A 27,422-nucleotide genomic window follows, 5' to 3' on the forward strand; every position below is an offset into this window, starting at 1 on the left:
CAAAAGTCATTTAAGAATATAAATACAAATACACAAAACCGATGTAAGTTCAATCAAGTTGGTCATGAAATTTATCAACCCATATCATTAAGCATACATTTCCTATAACAAACGCTACTTTGATACATGTACATACATTTGGCATTTGGAATTACTAATTTGTCACATGAAACCAATAACTCTTAAAGTTAAAAACAGATGGGTAAGTATGAAATAAGAAGCGTACTTCTGTAGTCCAGCGACAGGCTGTTAAAGGTCACTCCGCTGGGCTCCTGCCCGACGAACTCGTGCACTATTTCCGGCGAGAGGTCGTTGAGAGCCATAGCATAGGTCAGGGGCTTAGAGACAGACTGCAGGCAGAAAGGGTAGTTCACGTCTCCCACTGAATACCTACAGTGGCAAAACGATTTGTTGTTTTTAGTGTGATATTATTTTATGTCTTTTTTCCTGTACATGTACATATATATATATATATATATATATATACATATCAGTAGCTTGGAGTCAGACTGCAGGCAAAAAGGCTAGTTTATGTCTTCCACAGAATACCTACAGCCAAAAAAGATAGTTTAATAAAATGGGAGAGATTGTTTTAATTTAATGAAAAGGTAGAGGTTCTGTTGTTTTTCCTGTACATGTATACACACATATAGGTAAATAATTGAACACATGTAAATTACAATAAGATCTAGACACTAATTATTTTTACTTAAAAAGCAAAAGGGTTGGTAGTCATTTTTGACAGCATTTGATGACTTTTCCCAACATTTCCCGACTGGATTGAGGTAACAAAACAAACATGCAGAAGTTTTGTATAAGCATTTTAATTTTGCACAGTTATAAAAAAACAAACAGAATATTTGCAATTATTATACATAAATTAATGTAATTACTGATTTAAAAGTAAAAGCCACATTAAAAGAACTGAAATATTATTATTATACCCTTCTCAAAAAAGTGTGTGAAATGTACGTTTTACGTACGTTTTGCGTGCGTTAAACGTGGCGGTATTGGCACTGCGTTTTTTGTGCGCTTTTTCTTACCGAGTGAGTTTTTAACAAAAACAAACAAACAAGAAAATGTGCGCTTTTTGTGGATAAATGTGCGCTTTATGTGCGTTAAACGTGTGCTTTTTATAAGTGTGTTCAATGTGCGCTTTTATGTGCGTTAAATGTGCGTTAAACGTGCGCTTTTTATATAAGTGCGTTTTTGACTACCATTTATGTGTGTAAAATGTGCGCTTTTAAGTGCGTTAAATGTGTGCTTTTTGTGAGTTAAATGTGCGCTTTTTTTATTTAAAAAGCGCACATTTAACTCACAAAAAGCGCAGTTATAACCCACATAAAAGCGCACATGTGTGTTAAAGTGCGCTTTTATGTGCGTTAAATGTGCGTTAAACGTGCGCTTTTTATAAGTGCGTTTTTGACTGCCATTTATGTGTGTAAAATGTGCGCTTTTAATTGCGTTAAATGTGCGCTTTTTGTGAGTTAAATGTGCGCTTTTTTATTTAAAAAGCGCACATTTAACTCACGAACAGCGCAGTTATAACCCACATAAAAGCGCACATGTGTGTTAAATGTGCGCTTTTATGTGCGTTAAATGTGCGCTTTTTAAATAAAAAAGCGCACATTTAACTCACAAAAAGCGCACATTTAACGCACGTTAAGCGCAGTTATAACCCACACAAAACGCACAATTTACGCAAATGAATGGCAGCAAAAAACGCACTCACAAAAAGCACACATGTGCGTTAAAGGTGCATCTTTTGCCTTAACAGTTGATTCAATTATATGCTGTTAAAAGTTTTTTTAAATTCAGATATGCAATAAAAACAAATAATTATATAAACATATATATTTGTGTATTTTAATAATTACAAGATAATTCAATTTTATACTTTAATGTACACCAACATTTTTTAACATACATGAGTAATTAAATATCAATGGCAATTTGATGAAATAAATATAAACATAATTTGATTATAAATAAACAAAAAATAATAGCATACTATAATAACATGTACAGTATATACACACGAACAGCTATATACATAAGAAAGATGCATATCAATAAAGGCCTTTCAGCATTTCTTTGAGGCAGCGGAGTGCAGCTCTCATCTTTCTCTCCAAGTCTGCCACTAGCCGGTCAAACTTCTTTGCAACTATTATACTGTCATGGCCTTTGCGCGATGCGTCTCGTGCATGATCTCATTTGATCAGGTCCTGAAAGATATTTTATAATGTAAGTGTTAAATATTGCTGTTATGGTAATCTCGTTGCTATAAAAATTATAAATTTAAATCAAAACTAGTTTGTTTGCTTGTTGTTTTTGCTTGTTTATTTTGCAATTTTAATCCCCTGATCACATGTGACTTAACGCTTTTCATAAATAAATACGTTTGATAGAAAATACTGTTCTAAAATGTACCAAGATACGTGGTCTCATTTTGCTGTGTGGACTGGTCGGAAGTGTGACACCTTTAAAATGCAATAACCAGTACCCTGTATAGTTTTACCTCTAAACAAATCCAGCTTTTCTTGGTCAAGGAGAGGGCGCGGTTTTCCCACTCCTGTTCTCCTCATGTCGGCCAGCTTGTGCAGGGTAAAACCTGGTATTCAAGTCCATACATCAGGTAGTCTCTTTTTTGCTCCCTTTTTTGGCAGGCGATGCGATGATGCACATTCTTTCCATGGGGTTTAACCTTTAAATTTAAAAGTTCTCATTTAATATGGGGGAAAAATCTGTTCATTAATGACCAAAAATAGGTATAAATAACTTTAAGATGACAATAACCATAAAATACAGCCATAATAATTCAAATGGTGTTGTTTTTCTTTAAAATTGCATTACATTTACTCATCCATTTACATTTCCCAGTGACAATACATAAATATGATAATGATCATTATTAATTCAATAAACTAAATAAAAAGTGATGCAGAATTGAAAATACGAACCTGTTACAACAGACTGTTCTTCAGTATTCCAAAAATACAGGCAGTTGTTGAACTAGACCATATCACTTTATATGTCTTTAACCACCCACTTTTAATCTCCTTTATTGTTGATTTACACATTGTAGTAAATACACATTTTTTTCATCACACAATACTTCATGCTGAAAGTATTTCAAGACATTTTACACTAAAATAATAAGTCTTAATTCTAGCTTAAAGTCAGTTGCTAATGCTGCTTGTTTTCAAAAAATAACTTCCTATCTGTGGTTCTCAAATAGATGGTGCCTGAACAAATCAAAAGTATATCAACACCCCTTAGTTAGGCTTAGATGGAGGACTGATAGGGACTGGCTATTCTCTTATCTGATACCATGCTGTGTCTAAGCCAAAAATTGCATAATTTGAGAAATACTGATAAGGCAGTCATTTCAACACCAAAATATTTATTGAATAATACACAGCACCCTTAACACATTATATTTAATTGTAAATATTTAAATATAACATGCTGAATGGTTTTAGCAAATAATATTAATAGTATAAATATTATTTTAATTGCCTTTTAAAATGTATGTTTATGGTCAATGTGGTAGACATTAATTGTATTAGGGTATAAATATCAGTATAAGAAAGTTCAAATACTTATTTATGTTGAGGAAATATAATTGATACTATCAAGCCCACATAATACTTTTGACACTTTCAATATTTTTAATTAGTTACACACAGTCTGATTTAGGTGGAAATTTTTAGAAATGTTTGAGATTAAAACGTAAGCAATAGGGTATGCATTGAAATTGTATGATAAAGTATGTAAACATTAAACAGGTTAATATGGACAACCAGTAATTATTCAAACTGCCCCTTATATTATTACAGGTTACTGAGATATATGTCTATGTTTAATCATTTGATGTAAATAAATTGTTAGAGCCTGCAACAATTTTGTTTCTTGTTCAATTTCTGTACACCACACATTTGCTAAACGGTTGTTAAAGACGCACTTTTTAAGAAGTGTGTTAAACATGTGTCTTTTTAGATACATCCTTTTAAAACAGATCATATGATAAAAACGCACTTATGAAATAAAAGACTAACTTATGCTTAAAAAAGACGCACATCAAAATAGAAAAACGCACTTTTGTGAGAAAAAACCCACATCTGTAAACCTTAAAACACACTTCTTAGATAAAAGACGCACTTCCTAAATAAAAGACGCACTTCTTAGATAAAAAACACACATTTTGCTCACATCTACACTCAAAAGCGCACTTACAGATGAAGAAAACACACAAAAAATGCACTTCCAAAATAAAAGACGCACTTCTTAGATAAAAAACACACATTTTGCTCACATCTACACTCAAAAGCGCACTTACAGATGAAGAAAACACACAAAAAACGCACTTTTTCACTAAAATAACGCACTTGAAAAGAAAAAACGCACAAAAAGCGCACTTAAATGCACTTTTGATCACTGAAAACGCACATATTAACAAAAAACACACAATTAACGCACTTTTAAGTGCGCTAAATGTGTGTTTTGGTAAAAAGTGCGTTTTTATTTGACAAGGTATAATGCAGAAAAAAGCAATGTATTGATAACAATAAGAAAGCCATGGTGGCCCTGGGGTCGCTCGCCTGAGTAGAAGAAACCTTAAGAAAAGGTTGTTGACATTGTTTTGTCAAAAGAAAGGGTTTATTGTTTTGGCAGATATATAAAAATATGCGTTAAAACGAGGTAGTTTGTGTTTGTTTATAGTTTTTAAAACACACATTTGCTTCCCATTGCGAAAAAAGTTTATTTTGGATAAAAATGATATGGGGCAGTAATTTAATATTGAGCATAATCAGCAAAAGAACAGAACAGCTTTAGATACCGAAAACAGCTGTATTTTTATGCTCCCCCAAAATTTATTATGGGGGGAGAATATAGTCGCCGCTTTGTCTGTGCGTGTGTGCATCTGTCCGTCTGTCTGTCTTTCCGTCCGTGCACAATTTTTGTCTGGGCTATATCTCAGTAACTAATGACTGGAATTCAATGAAACTTTATGGGAAGCTTCACTACCAAGAGGAGATGTGCTTTTAGTTTTATAAAAAAAGATTGGTTGTTTTTAGTTTAATAAAAATGGATTGGTTGTTGTTAGTTTAATAAAAATGGATTGGTTGTTTTTAGTTTAATAAAAAACCAGAGATTTTTTTAATTTAATAAAAAAGTTGAGGTTGTTTTTCCCGAACATGTATACACACATATAGGTAAATAATTGAGCACATGTAAATTACAATAAGATCTAGCCATAGTTATTGACACTAATGATTTTTGCTTCAAAGGCAAAGGGTTGGTAGTAGTATTTATAACATTAGATGATGACCTTTCCCAACATTTCCCGACTGGATTGAGGTAACAAAACAAACATGCAGATAGTTTTGTATAAGCGCGATTTTAATTTTGCACATGAAGAACAAAAAAACACAGAATATTTGTGATTATTATACATAAATTAATGTAATTACTGATTTAAAAGTAAAAGCCACAATAAAAGAACTGAAATATAATGCAGAAAAAAAGCGATGTATTGATAATAATAAGAAAGCCATGGTGGCCCTGGGGTCGCTCGTCTGAGTACAAGTTACCTTAAGAAAGGGTTGTTGACATTGTTTTGTTAAAAGAAAGGGTTTATTGTTTTGAACACTGTATTATGTGAATTGGGAATAAGACTTAAAACTGGGAATGGACATCATTTTGGTGATTTTCTCAAACAAAACTATTCATTTCATGATCTACATATATTTTTGTAATATATTATCTATAATTTAAGCTTAATAAGAAATTTTCCATGACTTTTTCATGAACAGTGATTGAATTTGTATCATTTAAAATGTATTTTTAAACCGTGTCCATGCGGGGCATGGATACAGTTTTATTTCATGACGTTTTTTTTTAAATTAATAAATCCATTTTTGAAGTAAAATCAATTTAAATGATGCAATTGTATATGCAAGTATATGTTTTAATTATAATTTGCAAAACTAGAAAAATGCAACATATAAAACTTCATATTATGCACTTTTGATAAAACACAATTTATTCCCAAATTGATGTATTATTCCCAATTGACATAATAGTGTTTTTTGGCAGATATATAAAAATATGCATTAAAACGAGGTATTTTGTGTTTGTTTATAGTTTTTAAAATATATATTTGCTTCCCAATGCGACAAATTTTGGATAAGTGATACGGGGACAGTAATTTAATATTGAGCACAATCAGCAAACGAAAATGGAACTTCTTTTTTTTCACAAATTGTAGTCAAGCTTTGAGATGATTAGATAAGCATCTCAGCATCTTAGGATGTTATACGGGATGAATTGTTTTTGCAAGAACAGCTTTAGATATCAAAAACAACTGTATTTTTTCAATAGATTGAGTGTTCATTAAATAGTTTTTGCATAATTAAACACAATATGTTGATTGTTATCATATATCAAAGTATATTATAAGGAAGTAAATGAGTATAAGAATATCTAGATTCTATTTGAAATTCAACATTGATCTTCTTTTCAGGTACCAAACATCTGACACTTTTTTTTAGATTTTTTTTTTTTTCCAACACATTTTATTTCATGTCTGGTAACACGTACACACAGAAACAACATATATGCAATACATCTAAAGTCGTAAGTTATCTATATAAATATAGATAGTGACATTCAAAGCTATTATCATAATACAGTGGATAAAATCTCTAGTGTATGTTTACCTTACAAGAAAAAAAATACTTCAATATAATATACAAATTGAAATATTTTCAAAACGTTAGCATTTCCTCTTAATATTATTCTTTTAAGAGTGTAAATAAAACTATGTTGATAACAAGATCACAGGCAGTATTTCTTTGTTGGAGATTACATATCCAATTTTACAAAACATATGCATTTCCTCTAAATATTATGCTCTGACATATAAAGATTACAAACTTAGAGCAAACTGAGGAATGGCTGTAAATAAAAAAACAATTTCATGTAATTTTGTGTTGGAAAAAAACACAAAAAAAGTTTTTATAAGAACAGAAGTAAAAAAAGGCATTTTCCAGTATGTTTACATAACTAAAGTAATATTATTTATAAATTGTAATAGGCAGATAGGATATGCATTTACAGATGAAAAAATTGCATAGAAAGCAATAATAGGTACCTTAAATAAAAACATTTCCCAGAATGTATACAAATGTGTATTAAATGTAACAAGCAAAACGAATTTGCATATTCAAAAGATAACAGGAATATACAAACAAAAATAGGTACATGTAATTGTGATTTATGACACATTGGTCCTACCTATAAGATTACCACTTGGTTCTTTGAATTAAAACATAGTATTTCTACAAAGTTGTAAACAAGACAGCAATTTATTATAGCAAATATAAAATTTAAATACTAAGTTTGCTCTACAATGGTAGTAAACAATTTCCATTCACTGTCAAAGGATTCTGAATTATTTTTTGAAATTGCTGTTTTTCTTAAATTATCATATTCATACTTTATGTATTTTTTTGGCTCCTGTAATGTTTTGAATTAATTTACTTATATTACACTTGTATAAGTATAGTTTAATAAACAAAATAACAATATTTAGGGCTCTAGCTGCCTTTGTTAAATACCCAAGGAGAAAAGTTTTCTTATTCATGAAAGGAAATAGTTGTTCTGGTAATATCTCATTAATTAATGCTTTAGAAATCTGACGTTCCCAGAATAAATGTTTTAAATTTTCCTCACTTTGTTTGCAAAAAGAACATGGATCATCAGTTATTTTCATTTTGTTCAATAGACTGTTCCAAGAATCCTATGAATTATTCTGTATTGGAACCATTGAACCTTTACATCATATGTTATTAAAAAGGGAAGTTCAAAAATACAATTCCATTCATTTTCATTAATTATGGTATTGAGTTTTATACCCCATTTTACTTTAACTATAGGTTTTTCATTGTTTCTATTTACAATATTGTAAAGTCTTTTAGCACCAGAATCCTTTTTTAATATTAGTTGTAATAACAGGGGCAAAAAAGGTTTAATCATGTGTTGAGTGGGACAGGGTACACAATATTTTTTAACATATTTTTCTATTGTTCTTATCGCCCCTATATAATTTATGAAATTGATTAAACCAAACAGTTTTTGTGCTTCTTAAAAATGTGATTGTTGTTGTTTTTTATAACCCAAATGTTCACATTTTGAACAAAGTTTTTTTTTAAACTACCAGAACCATTTACAGACTCACCTTGTAATGATAATATTGAAACAACAATTAAACCTGTAAAAATCACAATTCTATGATAATCACACACAAACTACTGAATGACTGCAAACTGTATAAGTCTTGTCAGTGCTGTCCATCTGACATCAAGAAAAGGGTCTTTGATGTGAGAACCCAGTAAATTTGGGCCAATTTCTAGGGAACTGTAACCCTGTTACACAATCATCACATGGCTATTCAAGAAGGCATCAATCAACACTATGGACGATGCATGATTGACAAAAAGTGTTCCCAAAAGATCACCTTGAGCATGTTTTGCTCAGGTGAGCTAAAAACAATCAGACAGTAATCTATTATTCTTCATGTATCAACTAAGTGCTTGGTACAACATAATGATAAGCAAGCCAACTACCAAGTAACAATCATACACACTGTAAAACAAGAGGGCCTGAAAGGCCCAAAGTCGCTCACCTGAGATTCAAAGGAACTGACCTGTTCTGTGCAGCCCAAGATGTCATTAGAACAAAATTTCTTACCAACTTTCATGACTAGTGAAAACCCTGGCAAACATATTTTTTAACAGACTAGAATCATTTTCATACACATCCAAGATACCATTGAAACAAATATTCTGACAAAGTTTCATAAAGATTCATAAAGCCATATAAGGAAATATGCCCCGCCCTCTGGTGAACACGTTTTTCAAGCAACAGGAACCATTTTCGAACTTGTCCAAGATATTATTGGGACAAATCTTGTGACCAAGTTTCATGATGATCGGACAATAAATGTGGCCTCTCGAGTGTTAATAAGGTTTTATTAAAGCAATATATAGCCATATTAGGAAAAATGCCCCGCCCCCTTGTGGCCATGTTTTAAAGCAACCAAATCCATTTTCGAACTAATCCAAGATATAATTGGGACAAATCTTCTGACCAAGTTTCATGAAGATCGGAAAATAAATGTGGCCTCTAGAGTGTTAGCAAGGTTTTACTATAGCCATATAAGGAAAAATGCCCCGCCCTCAGGCAGCCATATTTTTCAACCAACCGGCCATATTTTTCAACCAACCGGCATCATTTTTTAACTTGTCCGTGATATTATTGGGATTAATCTTTTTACCAAGTTTCATGAAGATCGGACAATAAATGTGGCCTCTAGAGTGTTAACAAGATTTCACTATAGCCATATATGGAAAATGCCTCGCCCCTTTGCAGCCATGTTTTTCAAGCCAACAGAACCATTTTCACACTCATCCAATATATCATTGAAACCAATCTTCTGACCAAATTTCATGAAGATTGGACAATAAATGTGGCCTCTAGAGTGTTAACAAGGTTTTTACTAATGTCATATAAAGCCATATAAGGAAAAATGCCCCGCCCCCTGGTGGCCATGTTTTTAAAGCAACCAAAACCATTTTGAAACTCATCCAAGATATCATTAGGATCCAAACCAAATCCATTTTCGAACTAATCCAAGATATAATTGGGACAAATCTTCTGACCAAGTTTCATGAAGATCGGAAAATAAATGTGGCCTCTAGAGTGCTAACAAGGTTTTACTATAGCTATATTAAGAAAAATGCCTGCCCCCTGGCAGCCATGTTGTTCAACCAACCGGCACCATTTTTTAACTCGTCCAAGATATTATTGGGATGAATCTTTTGACCGAATTTCATGAAGATCGGACAATAAATATGGCCTCTAGAGTATTAACAAGATTTTACTATAGCCTATAGCCATATAAGGAAAAATGCCCCGCCCCTTGGTGGCCATGTTTTTCAAGCAACCAAAACCATTTTCGAACTCATCTAAGATATCATTAAGACCAATCTTCTGACCAAGTTTCATGAAGATCAGACAATAAATGTGGCCTCTAGAGTGCTTACAAGATTTTTCTATAGCCATATAGAGCCATACAAGGAAAAATGCCCCGCCCCTTGGCAGCCATGTTTTTCGAGCAAACGTAACCATTTATGAACTCATCCAAGATACTATTGAGACCAATCTTCTGACCAAATTTCATGAAGATTGGACAATAAATGTGGCCTCTAGAGTGTTAACAAGGCAAATGTTGACGCCGCACAACAGACGACGGACAAAAGGAGATCACAAAAGCTCACCATAAGCACATTGTGCTCAGGTGAGCTAAAAAGATAAAGCATTTACAATGTATGTTAATGTAAAGACTATGCATTAATGACAAAATATTGGCTTAATTACTATTGATTAATAAGTTGTTCATAGACTATATTTTATGGGAGATTCTTAAAGAGAAATAAATTAATCAATCAACTAATTGTTACAAATCTAATAAATCACATTCTAAAAATATCATGAGGGATAACATTATTTTAAGAAAAAAAATAGAAGTACCAACATTTCAAAAACATTCTTGCACTCTAACATAAAACTATTTCATAAACAGCTTTTGTCATTAAATCACTTATTACTGCACATATACCATATTTCAAAAAAGATTATTGCATTGTAACATAGTACTATTTGACTATCAGCTACATTTATTGTTATTTGGATCACTGATTATTACACACATCAGATACAAGAATGATAAGCTATTTCACTTTGTACACAAGGATCTTGTCACCATCCTGCCCCACAATAATGGAGTCAGTGTTGCTGCTATAGAACACTGACTTTGGACCCCGAAGCCCATCCCTCCGTGTAGCCAGAGTGGACAGCTTATGCTTTCCCGTACTGTCAATTTGTAGGATAGTGTTGGATTTCGTTCCACATACCAGTACCTGGCCTTTAGGTGTCACATGTACACACATAGGCCATGCTAATTCAGGGTCATTGAAGATGGAAAGGACTGATCCATCCCTGGTAAGGGTAAGGAGCTGGTGCAATACAGAGTTTGTGATATACAACTTGTCACCTGTCGGGCTCAATGCACAGAACGCTACTGCAAAAACAGAAAACATGATTACAATCTTTTGGCATAATTATGAGTTAAAATCACAAATGCATACTGATACATGTATGTGTAAAAAAATATTAAGTTGTATTTGTAACTTCTACATAAGGACAATTATGTAAAAAAAAACTAACTTTCCTGTCTTATACTTTTCCACCAGTTTCAACAGCAACCAGTTAAAATTATAATCACATAAAGGAAGTCTTGTTTTAATTCTTGTTTGTGTTGTTTGCAACGATGACAGACATATTGTGGTATATAATATAAAGAAACAAGTCTAATAACATACCATTTACACTTGTATGTTTATTTGATAACAACGAAATATAAAGAACAGGTCAAACACTGTTATTTTCATGCACTTTTTTCATAGACCTGTCAGGTGGAAGTCAATATACAACTATTTGTATGAGTAATACTGCAGAATTTGGAGTTTCTTGATGTTATATTAATATGTTCTTGTTCAAAGAGATAAAATCACCATGATTCTTACCTGTCCAATCACCTGTACTTTCATTTGGGGTATCATCACCGTGAAGTTTGCTGACTAGTTTACCATCCAGCGAGTACTTGTACAGTGCACTACCAGAGGTTAAAAACAGGTCTCCCTTGTCGTAAGCAATACCATAACAGTAATGTTTAAACTTGAGCTTTCTGCCTTTCACCAGCTGGTTGTTGTTGACTTTGATAAACTGGACCTCTGAGTCTGAACCGACAGTAACACCAACCTCACTGGGTGTGAACTGACATATGCACTTTGGCTCACCAGGTACACTACAGTCACTCACCATCTGGTACTGCTGGTTTAACAGCTTGACACTATTATTACCGGTGTCTACAACCAGGACCTGTCCACTAGGTAGAACATACATGCCTCTGATACTGCATTTTGACTCTTGTTTTGAAAGGACATCATACTCAGACATTCCGTTAATCTTTATTTCTAGGTCTGTCACGTTCCAATGTTTAATCCTTCCAATACCTGACAACTTGGAAAGGTACTGAACAATTTCCCTATTAGGTTGGAAAGTTATTGACGATTTCAATTGAACAAAGTTCTCCATTTTAAACTGCTGTATTTTGTCCTGACATTTAATACTGGCTATAAGAGATAGTTCCTGCTTGCCTTTATCATGTATGTCCTGTATGGCATCTCCAAATTGTTTTAATTCATCTCGAAAAGTGGAAAATTTGTCAACATTACTTTTTAGAGAGGTTTGCAGTTTGGTCAGTGCATATTTCATTTCCTGCAGTGTCCTCTTTTCAAGCATGTCTAAGGCTGAAAGAATTTTTTGCCGAGTTTCCTGTATCTTCTGTAACTGCTCATCATATGAAATTTGCATAGACTTCATGGCAGCCTCCTGACTGTCTTGAAGCTTCTTCAGTTCTGCCAGAGTAGTTTGGATAGTACTTGATACTTTTTTTAGGTCTGTGGAGGTATTTTTTACCAAGTCTGATAGCAGCACCACCATTTTGCATTGCCTGTAAGAAAACAGATTGAGTTTTAATGAAAACAAATAATAAAGAAGAGTTCCGCAGTCGGTGACATATGCTCCCCCCCCCCCAAAAAAAAAATCCAGGGCTTTGAACTAGTGACCCCAATTTCTATAGAGGTCATCTACTGTCCAAGGCTAATGCACATGTGAAGTATGAAGCCAATCAGTTAATTTGTGACAAGTTATAATTTTATACATAGATGATGACGTCACTACGTTATTGTCACCTCTATACTAAGACGCATAACATTCCCCTGGTTTGCGGAATTATGCTTTTGCAAAAGTAGTCCTGCGTAGGAATGAAAATATTAATAATGAAAGAAAAAATCGTTTTTTTATTGTGTGTTTAAAACGGAATGTTGCTTAAAGAATGTTATTTAATTATGTTTAAATGGGATTTTGAATCTCTATTAGGGCTTTATCATAGCCATTATCAGAAGCACGATTACCTGACCTACCTTCGCCTTACTTTTAACTCGTAAAAGAAGTGCTACCCACAATTCCTTTCGCGTTAGTACACAGGTCAGTAAGACTGTTGTGTACACAATGACGAGTTATTGATTGGAAACAATTTTTACACTTATTGTGATAGTGACCTTAACCTTTGACATAGTGACCCCAATTTCAATAGGGGTCATCTACTTCCAAGGCCAATGGACATTGGCAGTATCAAGCCAATGGGTCTATTCATTGACGGGTTATTTATCAGAGACGATTTTCCCACTAATTGTGACAGTGACCATGACCTTTGACCAAGTGACCCCAATTTCATTAGGGGTCATCTACTGTCCCAGTCCATTGCACATGGGAAGTATCAAGCCAATCAGTCAATTTGTTGATGAGTTATTTATCCAAAACGATTTTCACACTTATTGTACCAGTTACCTTGAACTATTGACCCCAATTTCATCAGGGGTCATCTACTGTCCAAGGCCATTGCATGTGTGAAGTATGAAGCTAATCTGTCAATATGTTGATGGGTTATTGATCAGACACCATTGCCAAACTTATTGTGATTGTGACCTTGACATTTAACCAAGAGACCCCAATTTCAATAGGGGTCATCTACTGTACAAGGCCAATGTGAGGTATCAAGCCAATTGGTCCATTGGTTTATGAGTTTTTGATTGGAAACAATTTTCACACTTATTGTGATAGTGACCTTTGACTCAGTGACCTCAATTTCAAAAGGGGTCATCTACTGCCCTGGGCCAATGCACATGTGAAGTATCAAGCCAATCGGTCAATTCATAGACGAGTTATTGATCGGAAACGAACAGGTCTACCAACAGACAGACAGACCGACATTCAGCAAAACAATATACCCTCTCTTCCTCAAAGAAAGCATTATAAGGGATGCATAAGTACTAACTTTTACATCTTAATCTATGCAAATCTGATTAATGTGTAGGGAAATAAAATCATTAATTATCTTTAATTATGTATTTGATAATTAATTATTTCATTTATTTATTTTGTTAACATATAATTATTCACTTATCCAAACATCATGTCTTTTATTATCTCTTTGTTTGATAAGTATTCAAGCCGCTTTAAGGCTTTAAGTTTAAAATTTCACCAGTTCAATCAGGACCATCTTACTGGTATGGTTTACCTTTAACTTAACTGAAGCTTATATAAACATGTTCATAATCTAAAACCAAATTTTGAGTCCATCAATTGTAGATTAGATTCTTTTGACTCTACAAACAATCTGCCTTGCATCCTTTTGACACATATGTTAACAATTTTCAAAATCCCTGACTAAAATCAATAACCTGCATAAAAGAAAGTTCATTACTATATTAATTGCACATCAAATGGCTGTTTATTAAAATAACATTAGTATTATTCATATTATTAACTTGATTTTTGGATTCAAGTTCAGTTCAAAGTAGTTTAAAACCATGCACATGTCTTAAATGTTTAACGACAAATAAAACAAGAGCACCGCCTTGCGGTTGCAGACCGCTCATCTATTTTCTTTTTAAAGGTGAAGGGACTCTCAATTTCAATCACAAAGGAGGGAGGGGTGGAGTGAATAGGAGTGTATAGTGTGGGGGTGTGGACATTTATTACATTATCTTCCAAAAATTCGAAAAAAAATGCAAAAAAACATAAAAAAAATTCTGGGGGCGGGGATGGTTTGGGTGGAGTCTATTGTGGTATGTCAGGTAAGAGTAGTTTTGTCAAAGTATCAATCAAATCTAATCATAAATAAAGAAGTTATGGCAATTTTAGCAAAATTTAATAATTTGACCTTGAGAGTCAAGGTCATTCAAAGGTCAAGGTAAAATTCAACTTGCCAGGTACAGTAACCTCATGATAGCATGAAGTATTTGAAGTTTGAAAGCAATAGCCTTGATACTTTAGAAGTAAAGTGGATCGAAACACAAAATTTAACCATATATTCAAAGTTACTAAGTCAAAAAAGGGCCATAATTCCGTAAAAATGACAACCAGATTTATGCAACTTGTCCTTTTACTGTACCCTTATGATAGTTTGCGAGTGTTCCAAGTATGAAAGCAATATCTATGATACTTTAGGGGTAAAGTGGACCAAAACACAAAACTTTACCAAATTTTTAATTTTCTAAGTATGAAGGGCCCATAATTCCGTCCAAATGCCAGTCAGAGTTACGTAACTTTGCCTGCACAGTCCCCTTATGATAGTTAATAAGTGTTGCAAGTATGAAAGCAATAGCTTTGATACTGTAGGAATAAAGTGGACCTAAACACAAAACTTAACAAAATCTTCAATTTTCTAAGTATAAAAAGGGCACATAATTCTGTCAAAATGCCAGTCAGAGTTACACAACTTTGCCTGCACAGTCCCCTTATGATAGTTAGTAAGTGTTGCAAGTATGAAAGCAATAGCTTTGATACTTAAGGAATAAAAAGGACCTAAACACAAAACTTAACCAAAATTTTCAATTTTCTAAGTATAAAAAGGGCACATAATTCTGTCAAAATGCACGCCAGAGTTATCTAACTTTGCCTGCCCAGTCCCCTCATGATAGTTAGTAAGTGTACCAAACTTGAATGCAATAGCATTGATACTTTCTGAGAAAAGTGGACCTAAACGCAAAACTTAACCGGACGCCAACGCCGACGCCAAGGTGATGACAATAGCTCATAATTTTTTTTCAAAAAATAGATGAGCTAAAAATAAATACCTGTGATTAAGGAAAGCACAATTATTGCAGCACAGCAGGTTATGGTCTTTGCAAAACATTGCCAAGTTTTCTTCCTTATGAACATCACATTTATAAAGGAAATCTTCCACCTTCTTAGAAACAGGCCATTCCTTCATATCACTCCTTCCATGAGGGGAATGTTTTTTAAACAGCTGGCCGTGCAAGTGGATACATTTTTGGCAGTAAAACTTCACGCAAGATTCGCAATAGAAATCAGCCGATTCTTGCCTTTTCTCGTCTTCGCAGGTCGAACACAAGAAGTCTTGGACAATGTCAGATCCTTTTTCAATGGTGGTTTTCGAAAAAGTTGCCATTTTGTTGACCACTGAAGCTTTTGTTCACAATATCTTTGATTTAACTCAAATAATACGGTATCTAGGCTAAATGACTTTAAACACACACAAAACACACCAATCTACCTATATTGTCCAATGTCTATCAACACGTAATATTCAGCTAAACAGAGTAAAATAAATATCAACTTGAAGTTTGTTGGCAAGTTTATATCACCACCAAACAAAGTATTAATGTAACCAGTCATGTGACATGTCGGGTAAGATCAGCAGTGATTTAACAACTGGTTTATGTTTGCATACAAAGTGGAAGTACCTCAACTCAAGGAATGTTTTCAATCAATAAAGCAACTAGGGCAACTTGATAACAGGACTTAGAGGAGTATAAACAAGAATCATTTATCTGTGAACAACTTCAATTTGATAACAGGCCAATATTGAAATTAAAAATTAAAAAAGTTATGAATGTTCTCTGTATAAATCAGAAAGAAATAATTGGTTATACAATAAAGATAATAGTTATATGAAAATCATAAAGAAAAGTACCACGTTGTGCTCAGGTGAGCTAAAAACAAGAGGACTTGAAGGAACTTAACTATTCTTAGCAGGTCGAGTTCAGAGGAAAGTACTTGTGGAAACATAAATGTGTGCTGTGCTCTGTAAAAAGGAGGTTTAATGCATTTGTGTAAAGTGCTGTCCCAAATTAGCCTGTACAGTCCGCACAGGCTAATCAGGGATGACAATTTCTGCTTTAATGGTGTTTTCTGTTTCTGTCTCTTCTTAACAAAAATCAAGTTAAGCCGGAAAGTGTCGTCCCTGATTAGCCTGTGTGCACTGCACAGGCTTATCTGAGACAACACTTTACGAGCATGCATAGACCACCCTTTTTACAGAGTGCGGCACAAATTTATAATGACAAATCATAGTTTAAAATATTTCCAACACGGAACAGAGGCTGTTTATACAAAGTTCAATAGGTCACTTGTGAATTATTTATAGAAATTGGGAGTTTGCAATTCCAGCTCCTGACATTCTATGTATATTGGTTAAATAAGATTCAAATGAAACAATTCTTGTTGTTTTACAGGTAAAATTAGCATAATAAAAATCTGAAATGATGGTAATATTTAATGTGAGTAATTCAATTAGAAATTCAGATTGATATTCATTTTTCTAAATCCATCATCAGTATCATGATTATGATGATGATGATGATGATGATGATGATCATCATCATCATCATCATCATCATCATCATCATCATCATCATCATCATCATCATCATCATCATCATCAACATCATCATAAATTAATTTTACCCTTAACCACTTAGATACGCATTTCGATGCATATGTAGTCCCTTCCAAAGTTTAATTTAATTTAAGACCTTTGTTACTAAATTCAAGTTTTAAATGCTTCATTTCCAATTCTTAGATACTGATGAGCAGCAAACAGCATTAACACCTGAACAGACTGTGAGTTAAACTCGCAGGCTGTTCTGGTTTAATGCTGTTTGCACATAGCCATTTTCACTTTGCTTCTGAGTGTGAAAGGCTTAAATCTTGTTAAGCTCAGTTAAGCTAAAAAAACTCACATTGTTTTTGCATCCTGTTTTTCAAAGTTGTAAAACTAAAGTAACAAGTTCACCTCTGTCCATCAACAGTGCACATGGCAATACCCCACAAGTTTGGGCTGTACCTGGCAAGCTGGGGTATGTAAGTGGCAACCTGTAAAATAACATTTCAAGTGCAGTGAAACCATTTATTTTTGTCAGCATGAAATTGCATTGTTTTTTCAAAAAGTGACTACTAGTATTTTGTCAACAAATTAATTTGCTAATAAGTCTGCTTTAAAAAAGACTTTGCATGGATACTTTTTCAATGTGTTTGTAATACTTGTGCGCAATAAATAAGAAGAGTTGGTCACTTGCGAGTCACTTGCAGGATGTAGGCAATGTGTATCACTTGCCAATTAATGCATATTTCGACATGCCAAATTTTTTTAACAGTATGTTTAATATTTAACTACGGTCTGTTCATTAAACTCTCTTTATTTCTGGACATGCTGATCCAATCTTTAGAAGCACTTAGTGTACATACTTATGTCTGCGACTGAGATCTGTCAAACTTAAACCCCCTGAAGCTTTGCGTGGACCATTCCAAGGCGATGATTCCCAGGTCTAATCATTGTATGTTTACAATTGACATGACGCCTTATCTATGATCGCTCCGCCCACTAGAATTGATCCACCAATAAGCGATCGATTAATCGGGCGCACTCGTTAGCAATGACCTGTCCGCCATTTTCTAGACAAGCTACATGTTTAGGTTCACTTTTATTCCAACGAGTTTCTTTTGTTTTTCTCTTTAAAAAAACGATTAAAAATGGTTAAACGGTGTCAATGGGGATTATGTAACTCGGACAATCGATATCCTGACAGATTAGTTGGTGACATTGAATTTATTTCGTTTCCAAAGCTGAAAAAAGATCTTGAGAAGTGTAATTGCATAGCATATGCATATTGATACATGCCTGAAGTGTCGTTCATATGAAGTGATAATATATGTTATAACAGTATCATAACGAACATCAATATGTTTCTTTTTACTATTAAAGAGCTTACCCTGCTTTACAACTACAATGTGCGATCGTAATTGCAGTTTTGGAAATCGAGAAATTCACGTTATGGGGATCCTCTCTCGTTGACTTCTGAAAATACGGGATTTGAAGTCGATTTCATCGTTATTTCCCCTAAAAATTCGGACAGAGTCAATGTACGACTCATTAGCAAATTTTCTTCCTTTAATTCGTTGCCGTAGAGAGCATCTATACGTCAAAAAATATTCACCAAAATCATCGGGTATATCGCTTAACCGTATCATAGACATGTTCATCTGCATTACTTTACGAGAACTGAAACCCAGCATGAAGCCTAATTCATGCGGTGTTTTATTACTCTGATAGTAATGCACTTAATTGACATCATACATGTTATTTGAAGGTGACATGTGATATATTATCTTATTAACGGTATCTACACATTTGCAGTCATGTGGTGTCACCAATAAACGGTTTTAATCCACACTAGGAGCTGACCGTATTCCATTTCGTACAACGCTAATTTATATCAGACAATGTCCAAACTTACTGTGTTGTTTTTGCGCTTTAAATTATAGTGATTGATAAATGTCCCATAAGCAATGTTTAATATGATTAATATCACTTTTATACACAATAACATGTGGGATTGAGGTACCCACCTGGCGTCAGAAAGCGCGTAAAACTTCAGCGAATTCCCAGTTATAAAGAGCTATTTTGTGTCAAATACACAGATAGGGGGGAATGTTTCGGTAATAATTTTGTTAATAACACGGGTAAATACCGGTGAAGTGTTAATTTATTGCAAATACTACCATTACGCGTAATAACGGGTTTGATTTCGGTAAGCGCGCAAGCGTTTGAGAGCGTGTTTAATGTACCGATTTACCCGTTATAAATAGCTGATGTTCTCTTTAATTGTATATTTTTTGCATTTGCAGAATAACTAAATGGCATCAACCCCTTTACAAGTGTAATATGGTGTTAAACAAGTTCATAAAATCATCCGGAATATCGCGTAAATCTATATGCAGTCTATAGGCAAAGAAGCCATTTTGGTGTTAGCTTGTCTAGGTTTTCTTCCCGCTGAGCAACGTGATTACGTGGGCGGAGCGATCACTGATAAGGCGTCATGTCAATTGGTATTCTGTTATAAAAGTAGAAGATAAAAACAAGAAGCTTTGTCCTGATAAGAGTTTCTGGGGTTTAATTGTTTGCTTTAATCCTTTACCACTTAGATACGTACTTTGACGCATTTGTAGTCCCATAGAAAATTGAATTTCTTAAAGACCTTTCTTACTCGATTCAAGTTTTAAAGGCCTCATTTCCAACCCTTAGTTACTGATGAGCAGCAAACAGCATAAATCTCGCAGGCTCTTCTAGTTTTATGTTGGTTGCAAAAGCCATTTTCACTTTGTTTCTTATGAAGGAAAGGGTTATAAAATCAGTAGTAGAGGAAATGGCCGAATAAATCGTTTCTTGCCCCTGATAATGAGACTAGTGTATCAAATGCATAATAATTATTTCCCAAACACCAAATGCATGCACAACATCACCCGCTTTCTTAATAGCTTTAGCAACATACAAAAAGATCATCATCAAATAATTTTTTTAGTTGTTGTATAAAATAAAAACAAATTGAACCTTCAGCTCCATTTTAGTTAACTAGGACAATTGCAAAAAATGAGACTCAAAACAAATATATGGTAGTAGACAACACACACATGTACACAACAAACACACAAAAAGGGATAGAATTGGGGTCACAGCCTTTGACAAAACGATGCAAATAATTGGGTTTAAAACCTTTCCCACCCCACTCAGAAGCAAAGTGAAAATGGCTAACTTGCAGTCTGTTCAGGTTTTATTTATTTATTTATTTTATTTTTTTTTTTTTAATTCAATTTAAACATACATCTCGTATACATATGAAACACAAGGTTATACATTTACAACATAAACATATAAATTATTGTTATTAAGGTATGTTCACATTATATACAATTTCTGCATACAAGTTTTAATATGTTCAGGTTTTATGCTGTTTGCTACTCATCAGTATCCAAGGGTTGGAAATGAAGCTTTTAGACTTGAATTAAATTTTACTTACAAATGTGTCAAAATCGTATCTAAGTGGTAAACAAAATACTTATATAAGTCGAGAGAAAATATGTATATAAGTGGTAAAGAGTTAAACCAGTTTGAAGAAGCTCCAAACCTCCCACTTGGTCCAGAATTATTCATAAAACATTTGATTTCAATCAAATAAACCTCATTACTTGCTGCGGAACTATGAAATAAAACAAATAAGTCTTTAGAGACATAGCATTATTTATTTGAAGATTGAGATCATGGTTTGAAGATATACAGTCATGAGAACATTGAGATCATGGTTTGAGGATATACAGTCATTGAGATCATGGTTTGAGGATATACAGTCATTGAGATCATGGTTTGAGGATATACAGTCATTGAGATCATGGTTTGAGGATATACAGTCATTGAGATCATGGTTTGAGGATATACAGTCATGAAATTAGTTTTTGTGTCAATAATCATCAAGCACACACAAGAGGTTTTAGGCCTCATAATTTCTTGGATAGCGTTTGAAAGAATTCTATGTAAATAAAGGCAGAATAGAGCAGTGGCTTCAGAATGAATAAAATAGGATTGTATAATGAACAAGAAATGTGTTTCATTGATATCCCTTTCCATTACTAATAAGTTTGTGACATAGGAACAGACGCACTGACAGACTGACGGACAACGTCAAAACTTTATCCCACTGCCTTTGGCAAGGAATAATAAAGATGTGATAGCACAATTTGAAATAGTGTATCTTTCATTGACCATAATAAACTCCCATTGATGCCCATATATATTGACATATTTATCAATAAACATTCATGGATTAAATATCAGAAATATTTTCAAAACAAGAAACTGTCATAATAAACAGCAATAAGTCAAAATAAATAAGGAGGTAATTACAAGATATGTACATTTCTATCTGTTGTAAAACAAGAAACTGTCATAATAAACAGCAATAAGTCAAAACAATTAAGGAGGCAATTACAAGATATGTACATTTCTATCTGTTGTAACATGTAACAAATCATGTTTATTGTCTTACTGTGACATTCATCTTTGAGCTTGCAATATATGGTAATTACAAGGGTAATAACTTCTGCCAATTAAATTCAAAATCTCTTTCTGCAGAACAAAACATAAACGCTGCACACAAAAATGCTCACACAGACAGGGTAAACCTTTACTAAGAAGAATTTTTACAATCTATTCCCTAGTTTGTGTAGGCTAACCCTCAATCTGTCCCTTAGCTTGTCTAGTTTAACCCTTGATCGGTCCTATAGTCTGTTTAGGTTAACCTACTTTATTCATGGAGTAATTGGAGTTATTCCTAAAAATATTGCCAGAAAAAACAGCAAAATTAGGTTTACCTTTCCATGAATATTGTCACGAGCATTCCAGTACATCTGGTCTATTGTGCTGGTGAATTTGTGGAAGTCGGGAATGATGAGCTGATTGCGGAATGCACTGGCGATAAGAACGATGTTTGGTGCAATGCACCTGAAAGAAAAAGTTCTCATTTAAAGAGTTTTATATTCAGCTCCAGTTCATTGAAAGCCATAAACATATGAACATGCTAAAACCAGTCTATCTAAGCCATAGACATATGGACATGCTAGAACCAGTACTTGAGTCCCCTTTGACTAAGGTACTTAGGCAATTCAATGACCTTCACACACATTTTTAAGTCAAATAATAACTTTATGAATTGACTAAAAATTAATAGTTTCCTGAAATATTTTTTAATGAATGTAAAGAACTTATAATTATTTTAAATTGTGTGTGTTGGTTTAGAATTAAAAACAGAGTAAAAAGGACTCTGAAGAATTGTAAAACATCTATTTTGTATAGCTTATTAGGGGCCAAACTTTGGCCCCATTCCCGTTCTCAAAAAGAAATAAAATTTGTCCCTATTATCACCTTGAAATTCCAACTCAATTTTATCTTTATTTTGAACAAATGGAAAAAAATTGTCTAAAAGTAAGATGTAATCAAGCATATCTAAAAACAATAATTATATTTTTGTCATTAAATTCCCAACATGAAAGACCTCGCAACCTTTTTCCAAAAAGGAACTTTTGTTCAAATTACAGTTATACAAATGTACCATGGCTGTCCTATCCATTTGGGATAATATTGCCTCACATTCCATTTTCTGGCAAAAAAAAAACCACTAAAAAGAGGGTAAACATTTTCCAAGGTAAACTTACAAATTGCAGAAAAAAGCATAATTTTAATAAATTATCATGGATAAAAAGGAAAGAGGCCCAAATTTAGCCCCTGTTTAAGAAGCGAAAAAATTTCTTTCGTGGTAACGTACTGTTTGAACATGTCCCTGCCAATCATGGGACCGAGGGCCGAAGACTCGTCACAGCGAGTATCCTGATAACGCGCAAGGTTGCGCATGCATTCCGCCAGTCTTGGGTCAGACTCTCGCAAACCTGTTGACGTGATGGCCTGAAATATGTTTAAATACGTCATTAAAATTATATATACTGTAAAGTTGTTTACCGGTATATTCATCTGCATGAAATTCTGTGTGTTTTTTTTAATGACTTTTTCATAAAGCAAATACGTGGATTTCTGATTTTTTGTTTGTTTTAAATTTGTGGATAAATCACCGTCCATAACAACCAAAATTAATGTCCCCCAGGTTAATAATAATTTTACAGAGTTCATTTAAGCCTGTAAGTGTTAATAATACTCCTGACAGCAAATATATCCAGGGCTTTTTTGGACAAATGTTATAGCCATTATTCAGTCATATTCTCAATAGCAAAAAGTATCTGTTTTTCCCAATCTGAAGATAAAAATTCCATTCTTTGAAATCAAAACAGATTTACCTTCTAATTATTAGCTCTAGATCAATGTAACAGCACAGTATGTTCACAATTAGCAACAAGAGGGCCAAGATGGCCCTAGTTCGCTCACCTGAGAGGAGTCAGTTCATTCTTCTTTACCAAACATCAAATTTGACCTAGATATTGTCCAGACAAACATCCTGGTCAAGTTTCATCATTATTGAACCAAAACTCTGGCATATGGAGTGATTTTGTTTTTGTAAGATTAGACCTGGTGGCCTATATTTTGAGTTGACCTTCCCTTACCAAACATCAAACTTTGCTTACAAAAATAAACATTATGACCAAGATTCATAAAATCTGAAACAAAATTGGGACCTCTAGAGTGTTTACAAGGATTTTGTATAATATAGTGAAAATTTTGACAATCTAAGGGCAATAATTATGGCATTAATTATGTGATATATATATATAAAACCAATCTTTTCACCAAGTTTCATGATGATCGGGCAAAACATGTGACTTCTAGAGTGTTCACAAGCTTTTATATAAATATAAGAAAACTGATTGTTTACAAGGTTTCTCTATAGCCAAATAGGGAAAACTGCCACTATATACATACAAAGAAAAATGCCCCGCAAACTGGCAGCCATGTTTTTTCACCGATCTGGACCATTTTCAAACTCGTCCGAGATATCAACAAAATCAATGTTTTGACCAACTTTCATGATGATTGGACAAAAATTGTGACTTCTAGAGTGTTTACAAGGTTTCTCTATAGCCAAATAGGGAAAACTGCTACTATATACATAGAGAAAAATGCCCCGCCCACTGGCGGCCATGTTTTTCCACCGATCTGGACCATTTTTGAACTCGTCCGAGATATCAATTAAAAAAATATTTTGACCACCTTTCATGATGATTGGGCAAAAATTGTGACTTCTACAGTGTTTACAATGTTTCTCTATAGCCAAATAAGGAAAACTGCCCCGCCCACTGGCGGCCATGTTTTTCAACAGACCGGAACCACTTGTGAACTCAATCAAGATATCATTAAGAAAAACATTTTGACAAAGTTACATGAATATTGAACATAAAATGTGACTTCTACAGTGTTTACAAGGTTTTTCTTTTTTTTGACGTAGTGACCTAGTTTTTGACCCGGCACATCCCAGTTTCGAACTCGGCCGAGTTTTGATTGGGGCAAAGCTTCTGACCAAGTTTCATGAAGATGGGACAACAAATGTGGCCTCTAGAGTGTTTACCAGCAAATGTTAACAGACGGACAGACGGACATACGACGGACAAAGACCGGTAAGAAAAGTTCACCTGAGCAATCAGGTGAGCTAAAAATTATTGCATATACCCTCATTTACATTTAAAATTATCACCATTTTGCCAAAAAGGACGCTAAAATTCCCAATCCCACAGGTATAGGTTATATTCCCAAAATGACCAGAAAAAGCCCTGATGTCAAATACAAAACTTACAATTATGTAAGTCAGTGTAGCTTAATGGGGTTGACAGATATCTCAAGTTTATGATCTTAGCATAATTTATTCTCAAAATATTTCCCAAAATTATACTAATGGCTGCTCCAAAATTCTCAAGTTATCATCTAGAACTTGTTGCAGTTGTGACAAATACCCCCATAATGCCACTAGAAGCCATTATGTAGCATGTTGTAACAATGTAAAATAAGATCCTGCAGCGTAGTGAAATTTTATTACCAGGAGGCATTTTTTTATTTCAGTTTTTTTTAAACAACATAATACAATGTTACATACCAAATATTGAACCTTTGGGCCTTGTGGTTTCAGAGGAATATTTAGTAGTAATATAGTAGCAATATTGTTAAAGAATTTTTACCAGCTAGCTCAGTTGGTAAAGCGCTGGACTACCAGGATCATGAACTGAATCATAAAACTACATAAAACAGCCAGGATAAGCGCAGCATAGATGACATGATGTGTATAAGACCTAACATATGTCGATCCAAGGGGCAGCCTTGCCTTAAACCCTTTCTTGCTCAGAAACAAAGTGAAAATGTCTTCATGCAATCAGCATAAAACCAGAAGAGCCTGCAAAAACCTTGCAAACTGTTCTGGTTTTATGCTGTTTGCTGCTCATCAGTACCTAAAGATTGGAAGTCAGCCTTTAATACTTAAATCTGGTAGGAAAGGACTTAAATTTAATTTGATTTTCTATATGACTATAAAAAACTCAAAGTGCGTATCTGGGGGCCGTTTCATCAAAGATCGTATGACAATCTTAATTTAAGACCTAATTTTGGAGACTGAAAATACAAAAGCTGTTCATCAATATGCATTCAAAATATAAACCATATGTGAGAAAACAATGAAATGAATAGATATACGGAAAAATAATAGTATTATTATTTGGTGTTTAGTTAAAATGCGTCTTTGAAATATGTGTCGTATTCCAATTTTGTCGTACGATTGTTGATGAAACGGACCCCTGAGTGGTAAAGGGTTAATTATGCACGCCAATAGAAAATGTCATAAATGATGTGTGAACGTTATTTAATTCTACCTTTTTAAATTTTGCGATGGGCACCATTTCATTGTCCTCCTGTAGGAAGTCAAACAGTTGATCCTCCAGCTCTCCAAGGTACATGCTGCCAGACGAGTCATTCTCTCTAAAAAACAAAACCAAGGAAATGCTCCGAACCCCAATTAAGGCTCAAGACTTGAGTGGCTCAAAACTTGAATGGCTCAAAACTCAAGGGGCTCAAAATTGGAGTAGCTCAAACCTCATGAAGATAGAAACTTTCATGGCCAATAAAGCATTCAGCATTTAAATTTTGGATCAAGTTTATTTATGTAAACCATCTAATCAATATGTGCTTTATTAATAAGGTAAAGAAAATGTTACGCTAAAAATAATAACCACATGTTTAGAAAGCATCGTGTTTGTTCAATCAATACTGATGAACTGTTAACTTAAAAGCACATAACCCTCAAAATCAAAGAAAATTTTGTACACTATTTTGAAAAAATAATGTTAACACATAAAAAAACAATGTTTTTTATAGCAATAGCCAAAAATTCAACGCTAGATTAGGCAGTGTTTTTTTTCACCTACATGTATAGGGGAATGGTGGCGGGGGCCGTCCAAAGGGGAAAAACAAGTTGTTTTTAGGAAAACAGGAAAATTAAAAATTCACTTTTTTATATGTAATGATATTCATTATATGAATACACATGTATGTATGAATGTAATATTCACAGCTGAATGTCTCTGTCCTTTTCTTTAAATATATATCAATGATTTTTTCAACATTAGTTTCAGACAGTTCAGCCGTCATGCACAGTCTCAGTTTTCCTAGCCAATTTGAGTCTAATTGGGATTTTTTTAATCGATAAAATGGCAAGTTTAAGCATTTGTTATCAATAAAATGGACCAAATTGGATTGTTTTTATCAACAAATATTGACACAATATAGATACATCAGGCCCTTTCCTCGTCATTTTGTGGAAAAAAATGCAATTCATGTGAAAAGTCCACTTATTTGGGAAAAACTAATTTAATATAACTCTTTATAATGAAAAAAAAATCATACTTATTATAGTTATATACTTTGTAAGGTGTTTATGAAATAAATTTGAGATAATATTTATCATTAGACAGTTCATTCTAAAAAAAAAAATTCTTTTTTTTTTTTTACTTTTGGAGGGGATTTTTTTACAAAATGGGGGAAAAATATATTCTCTTTTTTGAGGGGAATGAGGCCAAATATCGGCCCCGAAATTTCCACTGTTTGGTCTGGT

At 33.6% G+C, this 27,422-nt stretch overlaps 2 protein-coding genes and 1 long non-coding RNA gene across 3 annotated transcripts in view; all 3 read right to left on the bottom strand.

Annotated features, from left to right (window-relative positions):
* Positions 1-27,422, bottom strand: part of LOC127847701 (glutaminase liver isoform, mitochondrial-like) — a 65,888-nt gene that overhangs the window by 25,274 nt on the left and 13,192 nt on the right. Inside the window, exons 3-7 of the mRNA XM_052379779.1 lie at positions 26,185-26,290; positions 23,151-23,287; positions 22,201-22,330; positions 17,792-17,871; positions 227-390 (exon numbers count right to left, since the gene is read on the bottom strand). Of these exons, the coding sequence (XP_052235739.1) occupies positions 227-390; positions 17,792-17,871; positions 22,201-22,330; positions 23,151-23,287; positions 26,185-26,290 (617 nt within the window). The remainder of the gene's footprint in view (positions 1-226; positions 391-17,791; positions 17,872-22,200; positions 22,331-23,150; positions 23,288-26,184; positions 26,291-27,422) is intronic.
* LOC127847707 (uncharacterized) lies at positions 1,632-4,278 on the bottom strand. Its single transcript, XR_008034132.1, has 3 exons — positions 2,961-4,278; positions 2,519-2,704; positions 1,632-2,225 (listed from the first exon to the last, which is right to left on the bottom strand). It is a non-coding gene; the product is annotated as an uncharacterized LOC127847707 (long non-coding RNA).
* On the bottom strand, positions 5,383-16,460 carry LOC127847704 (uncharacterized). The gene is made up of 3 exons (XM_052379783.1): positions 15,831-16,460; positions 11,652-12,640; positions 5,383-11,146 (listed from the first exon to the last, which is right to left on the bottom strand). The coding sequence occupies exons 1-3, from the start codon at positions 16,163-16,165 to the stop codon at positions 10,797-10,799; spliced, it is 1,674 nt and encodes a 557-aa protein (XP_052235743.1). The 5' UTR covers positions 16,166-16,460; the 3' UTR covers positions 5,383-10,796.

This window comes from Dreissena polymorpha, chromosome 10, assembly GCF_020536995.1.
Source record: "Dreissena polymorpha isolate Duluth1 chromosome 10, UMN_Dpol_1.0, whole genome shotgun sequence".
NCBI classification, from domain to species: Eukaryota; Metazoa; Mollusca; class Bivalvia; order Myida; family Dreissenidae; genus Dreissena; species Dreissena polymorpha.